The following is an 8,620-nucleotide window of genomic DNA, read 5'->3' as shown; positions in this document are numbered from 1 at the left end:
GCAGCTGCTGATCGTTTATTGCACAAGAAATTGGCATCACTGAGGCAGGATGGTGCAGTACAAAACTATCAAGGTTACCGCTCCAAAGCTATTGCAATTTGTTGTATCCATAGACTTCATTATATACAGCTATGTACACAGATGCTCTCACACGCACGCGGGGCCCGCCCCCCACGCACACACCAACACTTGGGCCATTGCTGTCCTCAAGCCTGGGAAGGGTGAACTCTCTGAGGCAGCAGCCTAGGCCGGCAGAGGTGGTAGAATAAGGAAACAGCAGAGAGCTGGATTCTGCCCTCACTTACAGCAGCGTAACTCCAAGGGCTTCTGATCTCCACCGCGGTCTGGGACAGAAGAATCAGGCCAAGAGTTTCCACTTGAACCCACAGATGGAGCAAAGGCCACATGAGCTCGTCGCACATGGGCGCTCAGCTGCCGGGCTCAGGGCAAGTCGGGAGGGGTCACTGCTTTGAAAAGCTCTCTGCTCGTTTCAGCGGCAAAAGAGCCCGTTTCACAGCCCTCAGCTGCAGTCGCTGCAGGACCGGAGTGCGAGAGAACAGTGCGTTGTCTGTACAAAACACGAGCGGAGCCTCTAGAATCCTATTAAAGAGCATCACCACCACCTAGCAATACATTCCATTGAAATAGTTAAATAAAGAGCACGGGGGCCACACACACTCGCAAATCAAAGCACAGGCCTACGCCCCCGCCTGCCTGCCTCGGGGCGGCCCTCCCCACTGGTCACTCCGGGGCAGAGTTCCCAACCACATCCATCCTGTGCAGAGACAACTGACAGGTAAGAGCGCCCCCCGCCCACTGGCTGGGAAGGAGCCGGCTGAAGGTCAGTGAGAGTTTTGCCATTGCCTCTGTTGGGGGCAGGATTGGGCTCATGGACGTCACTACCCAGCACCACCTGAGTAGGAGCTTTAGTTACTTTAATCGATACACCAGGAAAAATAGACGTGAAAAACGACCCTTAAAAAGCAGTTCCCTGCTCGTTTGACTGCAGCGAACGCTAAAAAGCTCTGTCCAGCGCTAGGCCCTGGCAGGAGCTTCCCCAGACAGAAGTGCCCACCCGGCCCTGCTGTCTCGGGCCGTTCTGAGCAGCCCCAATCCAAAGGGACGCAGGGCCACAGCTAAACACTCCGTGCACTAACAAAGGGAAGACGCCGCAGGAAATCACTGGGTTTGGTCGGAATTCTCTGCTTTCCATTCATTCAATGCCCGTTTTCCAGGTGGCAGAGGTAACGATTGCACACATTTCTTTGATGCAAGGTGGCTCGGGGAGGGGGAGGTGTCTTCACTACTGCCCAGCCTTGGGGGGACACTGCCGTCTCTCAGGGGGTCCCTGCTGCAGGCCCAAAGACCCCAAGGTCTGGAGCTCAGACACTGGGCTGCAGTTGGATAGTGACTGGAACTTGTACAGGGTCCAGCCCCCAGGAGGGCATCGTGTGGCAAGGGGCCAGTGATCCAGCCCCCTCCCAGCCATCCGCTTCGTTCCCCCTCAGTAGTGGCATATGGGCAGGCTCTTGTGTCCGTCTCCCCCCTAACACCTTGGGCTCGCTTTCGAGGTGGGGGGGCAGCCCGTCTGCCATTGGGCTGGATTGGCACCAGCCTAACCCAGGAACAAGAGTGACAGACAAACTCCCAGGGAGGGAGGGAGGGAGACAAACTGCTCTCTGCCTGCCCTGAGAGCGAGAGCACCCAGCGTGCAGCCTGCTCCAGACGCTGCTCTGCCCTGGGCCGGCCGGGGGGTGCTGGGGAAGGAGCAAGCGCCATTACTCCTGGCCAAAGCCTTCTGTCTCCTCAATGGCATACAGCAGCTTCTCCTTCAGCTGTTCATAGCTCTTGTAGGGAGGAAGATCCAGGCGGTTAAAGCTGGCGAGAAAACAAAGGCTGTCAATGCAGTGGCAATTCCCCCCTTCCCCCGCCCCCATGCTCTCCTGAGGCAGGGGCATCTCCCTGCTCTCTCAGCCACGCTCTGGGGCTGCACTTTGAGATGCATAAGCTGGCCCCAGCACACGGAAGTTGTGGCCACATCCCCCGCAAAGCCCATGGTGGAGCTGGTTTGAGAGCAAGCAAGGGGTAGCCCCACATAGACTGCTTGGATTCACCCCCATCTGCTCCAAGAGGAATGAGACTCACCAGGTGTGACTCCGGGGCAGCCACGTCTCTTTGCCAACTTTATCGATGCAGAACTTCTGCGGCCCATTACTGCCTGTCAGTCACGAACAGAACAACTCATTACATTACAGGAAAGGAAACACTGAAAGCTGGAAAGGACACTTCACGCAACATCTAGCTAACCCGTGGAACTCACTGCCACAAGATCTCATTGAGGAAAGAGCTCAGTAGAGATTTATATGGGTAATAAGATTACCCACAGTAACACTAACTAGGATAAACATTTCCCTTATCAGGTAATACAGCTCTTGTGCTCCAGGGCTTAAGCCAACATTACCAGCCTGGGATCAGGAAGAAATTTCCCCGATAGGTATGTTAGTGCATAAATGGCCACTAAGGGGTTTCTTCTACCTTCCTCTGAAGCAGCTGGTACTGGCCACTGACAGGATGCTGGACTAGACAGACCATTCATCTGGCATGTGATGCCAAACCTGGGCTACTGGTGGCAGTCCGTTAGAGATCACCAAACCAGACTAGAGAGCAGGACTAACAGCTCTTTAAACAGCTACATATAATGTGCAGGAAGAAAAACTTATCATGGGGGATTTCCGTCTGAGGGACATATGCTGGAGGTCTGCTGTCATGATGGAAATGTCCCTGGAGTTTCTAAAAATTATAGACAATTTTCTAACAAGAAATATTGCAGCCAGCTCAGGGTAATTCCATATAAGACCTCATTTTGATATCTGAAGATGAACTGATCACTGAATAAAAATTGTGGTTGCCTAGGTGAAACTGATCATGATGGATCACATTTGTTATGAGCAAACAGTATATAGTCCTGACCAGTAATACATATACTTTGGACTGAAAGTTGAAAATCATTATGAGTAAAAATGATTAGGAAGAAAAATGTAAACAATTTAAACAAAACATGAAGGGTAATTGGGAGTTGTCTAGGGAAACTAAACTAAATACCCAACAAAACACAATTTCACAATTACAAAGGAATGCTTCTTCAGTTAAAAAATACCCTGATTAATAAGAAAAGTAAAAACAGAACTAAAAATAATATATAACGAATGGAAAAAGAAGAAAGTTGATAGTAATGACTATAAATGAACAGTGATGAAATGCAGACTATTGATAAGGGAGGCTAAAGGTATCAGTGAAAAAAATCTATGCCCAGTAGGTTTAAGGAATATTCACAGCTCCATGGAATATTCACAGCTTATAGTAATAATGGAATACTTTCTATTCCAACAGTAACAACGGAGGATGTTAAATAGCAACGGCTAAAGTTAAACATTTTTAAACATGCAGGATCAAGAGTTTTAAAAACAACTGGCCGAGGAACTCTCTGAGCCACTGATGTTGATATTTAACAAATTTTGGAACACTGGGGAAATTCCAGGGGACTGGGAAAAAAGCTAATGGGACAGTATTTAATAAGGGAAACAGGATAACCTGGGTAACTATATGCTGACTAGGTTTACATCAATTCCATGAAAATAATGGAAAGGCTGATACAAGATGCAATCAGTAAAGAATTAAATGATGGTAGCATAATTAATGCCAAACAGCTGGTTTTATGGAAATTAGGTTTTGTCAAACAATACTGATCCCATTGTTTGATGAGATTACAGGTTTGGTTGATAAAGATAACTGTGTTGACAGATATCCGACTGCTGTAAGGCATTTGGCTTAGTACAGTACAACATTTGGTTAAAAATGTGAGAGCTGGGGGGAATTCTGTCCCTTCTCTGTGCCTTAGCTTACTTCCCTGCCTTTGTAAATGCTCTGAGCTGTACCGCGGAAAGGCGAGTATAACAGTCATAACATTGCCCACCTCTGCACCCCGCCCTTCCACACCACTGGACTATCGTGAGTCTCTCTCCCCTTTATCCCCCCGCCCCCTTCCTGTGCACCCTGGGGCAGCTGGGAAATAAATACCAATGAGCTCTGCGAATCCTCCAACTGGTAGGCGGCAGGTCCCTGTAACGAACTGTAAAAGCCGGATCCTCTTCTCATTGTCCATCTCCTTAATCACCTGCAACCAACAGAATAGATGCAATGAGACAGGGATTCTGCCATCACCTGTGTGCTCCTAGCTTCAGCAATGGGGCTTGGGATTGGGGGGCGGGAGGGCAGCATCTCTCACTCCTGCCTCAGTGGCTCCTGTCCAGCTCCAACAGGAAACCAAACCACAAAACACAGAGCGTCCCCCAGACGCTGAGGCTGCAGGATCTAATCTACGATCCACAGGGGTGCAGGATGGGAGTAGCGCCCAGCCTGAGAATCCTCAGGAGAGATGACTCCACGCTCGACCCTGAGTCTCCCGGACACGGGCTTTACCCCGCACTGCCCTGGCAGAGGACCAGTTTGCTCCCCTTCTGTCCTGACTGCTCACTGAGGAGAAGAGGCACCTGAATTGGGGCTGCTTTATTTCCAGCCTCTTTTGTCACCATCTCCCATCCTGCCTCCCCCAGAGCAGCAGCTATTGCTGGAAACAGGCTGACCACTAAGTGCTGCCTGCTGCCCTGAGCAACTCCGGAGCCGCTGCCAGCTACGACCAAAGCCCTCGTGCTGGAGATGTGCTCGGTTTCATCTCATTCTGCCTGGAGGCTGGTGAGCAGTGGAGCCAGGCTGATCCTGCCTCCCAACCCCACTCCCTTCAGGATGGCTCCCAGGTGCCTTTCAGGCTCACCTGCCAGAACCACTGGATCTGCTTGCTGTTCTTGGTGTAGTGCCGGTAGATGGTGTTCTTCTGCCAGTCGCTCATGTCCATCTCCTGCATGCCGCAGAGCATCAGCTAGGGAACCAGGGGACAAGTCAGCAGCCAACCACAGACTCTCCCCCACCTGCACTCTAAGCGGGAGAACGGCTGGAGTGGCACATGCACTAGTTCCTCCAGGGTCAGACTAGGCAGCGGGGTTCCATTTCCGCCCGCGACCCAGGCACTGGAGAAGTCAGGGGCTCGGCAGGAAGTCTCCAGCTCGGTAGGGGCCAGCCCGGCAGTAGGTCACCTGCTCTACAGGCCTGACAACTTCCAGCAGGCGGCACGAGAGCTTGTGTCCGGATAATGCCCCCCTGCCAGGGCAGCATTTCAGGAGCAGAGTTAAATACAAACTGTATTTTCACTAGGCCCTGAGCCAGACTGGGGCGGGTTCTTGGCCATTAGCCGGCAGCCCCTCCTGCCCCAGCTGATGCTAGGACCTCTCTGCTGTGGGACAGCGAGCACCAATGCTCGGGACTCGCCCAGCCAGGGGCGCGGAGACCCAGCAGTTCGCTGACTCACCTCTAGCTCCTTCTCATCGAAGTACCGCAGCCACTCCAGCGGCGCCACCTCATTGAAGCCATCCAGGAAGGCCTTGGTCTGCTCCTCCACGCCCCGCGTGAACCTCCAGTCCGTCAGCAGCCTGCAAGGGCAGACATGCAACCCGGGGCGCACCCCAGCCAAGCTCTCAGACATGGTACCTGCAACCAACCCCCAGAGCCCTGCAGGATCCCGCCAGCCCTGCTGTCTGAACCTCTGATGTTCCCGGCCAGCAGCAGGGCAAGTGCAGGGGAGAGGAGCCGGGCAAATTCTCAAGGTTCCTCCCGATCCTTTCTTGTGTGGTGTTCCTGCCTCCCAAAGCCCAGAGCGGTGGCTCTCTGAGGCCTGCTGGCAGAGGGCACTTTGGGAACAGAGACCTGCTGTCGTGGGTGCGCTGGCGACGCCTGGCCACAGGGATGTACCAACTCGAACCAGGTTTGGGGGATTTTGCTGCTGCCTGGGCCCAACTCAGCACGGAACCAGCAGCACTCCAAGCTGTGGTGGGCACGCAGCTGAGCGGCTGCAGCCGCAGGGCCTGGGGCAGAGGGAAATAAGAACCTCCCCCAATGCTCTACCTCCCCTCTCAAAGTGCTGGCAACCCCGCCCCACCCCCAGAGCCAGATCCCGACTGAGCGCTCAGGGCTGGGGCAGGGCCACCCAGCCCACAGCCCATCTCCTCCTGTCCGCTGCCCACGTCAAAGCCAAGTAGCCCCGGGAGCAGCCCCATGCCCCCGAGCCCCACACTCCATGCCAAGGTGGGGGGAGAGCCCAGGCACTGGTACTCACATGATATACTCTTCCTTATTCTCCTCCGTCACCCGGATACTCTCCCCTCCTTCCTTCAGCTCGTGTGTTGTCACCTTGCCCAGAATCTCCATGTCCTGGATGAAGTACAGCTCCAGGCCACACTCCTCCAGGCTGTTCTCCCTGGGGGGGAAGCAACACAAGGAACATTAGCCTGGCTGCACCCAGCAAGGCGAGATCTGGCAGGATGGGGGCGGCAGCACTCCCTACGGGTACCCTGGGGTCATGTGACCAAGCTGCATGCCTTGGTACGGCTGGCTTTTCTGCAGCTGCTGGGACATTTCACAGGCTCATGTGCAGGCGTTGGTGGGTCTGATACACCAGGCCCGAGGCAGGATCCTAAGCACACTGAGCCCTGGAGTGTGGCCAGAGACCATCCTGTCTGGGGACTTCGCCCCATCACCCCTAGAGAAGCAGGGACCCTGGGCTGACAGGGGAGAGGCACTGACTTGATCCAGACGATGGAGTTGTAGAACTCAGGGTCGATGGATTCCAGGTCCTTCAGCGTGGGTCTCTTGTTAAGCATGCGTTTGTAGAAGGGGAGCGTGAAGCCAGTGTCAATGAATTTTCCATGATACAGCGCCTGCGCGGGAGAGAACACCCCGGTCACGGGCTCTGGGTCCCAGCATGGCCACGGGCGCTGCCAAAAGCGGCAGTGGGGCCGGCGGAACGTAGCGACTAAAGCACCCGACACTGCTCCCCTTCCACTCCCGCCAGGTGGCTGGGGGAGACGCCTGCCGGGGGACCCTGAGGCTAGCCAGTGAGCCAAGCGGGACCCTGAGCCTCCTGGGACAACGGAGCACAGCCAGCAAGGGGGACAGGTCCCAGAGGCTCCAACTAGGAGAACGTGGCCCCTCATGATGACACAGCCCAGCCCTGGAGTCCTGCCCGCAGCGCCAGGAGTGCAGAGCACCCAACTTCCCTCCCACCCCCAATTCCATGGCGTCTCCCTCTCCGTTTGCAGCTCTATTAAGAGCACTTGTTTAAACAGCCCTGCTGTGGCCGCCCTGGATCCTGGCTTCCAGAAGCCTCAAGGCAAAGGCAGCCAAAAACAATGCAGACGCTTGTCTGGAGCAGCCCAGCGGTGATTAATAGTCGGAGAGTTTATGGGGATCCGGCTCTGCTCCGAGCAGGGCCGGGCGGCTGGGGGAGACCTGGGAAGAACGTACCAGCTTCCTGAGCATGGCACCATGGAGGGGCTGATCCCAGAGCCAGGGGACTCTGAGACCCAGCCCCCGCCAGGCTGGCGTTTGGGCAGCTGGAAAATCTCACATTGTTGGGGCTAAAAATAGCCCCCAAAGCTGCAGATCCTCTGGGACACTGGGGCGGCAGCCAAGGAGCTGGGCACATCCCCGCAGTACAGCTGGGCGAGGCCCCGGGAACCGCCTCCGATACACAGACACCCCCCCCCGAACCTCCTCCGATAGAACCCCCCTCCGGCCAGCCCAATGTGCCTCCTCTGATACATAGGCCCTACTCTCGCCCCACAATACACAGCCCTACAGAGACATCCTGCTCACCTCCACCCCAGACACAGACCCCAGAGCCCCACGCCCCCGCCCCACTCACAGTGCACCCTGACCCCCAAGCTGTTCCTGAGGCTGCGGATCTGGTGGAGCCCACAGTCCGGCCAAGCACACGGCTCCTCCCCTCTGAGTCCTGGCCTCTGGGATGGAGCCACCTTTGGTGCCATCTATGCCCTCCCCCCCGTCCAAGTCGAGGCTGGGCCCCAGCTGCTCCTGCACACCCAACCCGGGCCAGCCTGCTTGCTGCTGGCCCTCCAAGGAGCTGGGCAGGCAGCTCCCCCTCCGGGGCCAAGGCTTGGAACATTTTCGGGTTTAAGTGGCCAATCCCAGCCCCTCCTCCCCACATGGCTTGCCATGCGTGGGGCCAGGCCTGCTCTCCTCACTGACTGGCCCCTTTCTCCGCCCGGCGCCGGGGCGCTCACCATGGCGATGAAGCGGCCGATGAAGCGGAAGTAGGTGAGGTGGTCGGGGTTGATGGAGGAGGCGGGGTTGATCTGCAGGCAGTAGTTGTTCTTCCCGGCGTATTCGAACAGGCAGTACATGGGGTTGAGCACCTCGTGGGACAAGAGGAAGAACCATTCCCTGGGGGACGAGAGACCAGAGCGCAGTGACGGGGGTGCTCGGCGCCCCCAAGAGGGCAGAGCTCAGCCGCTCCACTCCTGCTCTCCAGGCAGCAGGCCCCGGGCTCTGGGGGGCAGCTGGCAGGCGGGCCTGGGCCTACTGGCCCCTGCATACAAAAGCTTCACCTGGGGAAAGGGAGCAGCCCAGACGCCTTTGCTCAGCCCGCGCATGCCTTCTTCTGCAGCACACCCCATACACACCAGCCCGGCTCTGCTGGGCCCTGAGACAG

General features: G+C 56.0%; 1 protein-coding gene across 2 annotated transcripts in view; it reads right to left on the bottom strand.

Moving 5' to 3' along the window:
* LOC112118513 (NEDD4-like E3 ubiquitin-protein ligase WWP2) overlaps positions 1-8,620 on the bottom strand; it is an 85,704-nt gene continuing 77,084 nt past the window's right edge. For both annotated transcript variants that reach the window (XM_026663226.2, XM_026663227.2), the window contains 8 exons: positions 8,193-8,352; positions 6,694-6,827; positions 6,227-6,367; positions 5,423-5,543; positions 4,832-4,936; positions 4,078-4,174; positions 2,146-2,218; positions 1-1,878 (listed from right to left, as the gene is read on the bottom strand). In XM_026663226.2, coding sequence (XP_026519011.1) covers positions 1,779-1,878; positions 2,146-2,218; positions 4,078-4,174; positions 4,832-4,936; positions 5,423-5,543; positions 6,227-6,367; positions 6,694-6,827; positions 8,193-8,352 — 931 coding nt within the window. In that variant the 3' untranslated portion in view covers positions 1-1,778. The remainder of the gene's footprint in view (positions 1,879-2,145; positions 2,219-4,077; positions 4,175-4,831; positions 4,937-5,422; positions 5,544-6,226; positions 6,368-6,693; positions 6,828-8,192; positions 8,353-8,620) is intronic.

The sequence above is a fragment of the Terrapene carolina genome, unplaced genomic scaffold (genome assembly GCF_002925995.2).
Source record: "Terrapene carolina triunguis isolate 2854851 unplaced genomic scaffold, T_m_triunguis-2.0 Scaffold32922, whole genome shotgun sequence".
In the NCBI taxonomy this organism is placed as follows: Eukaryota; Metazoa; Chordata; order Testudines; family Emydidae; genus Terrapene; species Terrapene triunguis.
The sequence above is the reverse complement of the archived record's forward strand: the minus strand, read 5'-3'. Positions and strand labels throughout refer to the sequence as shown.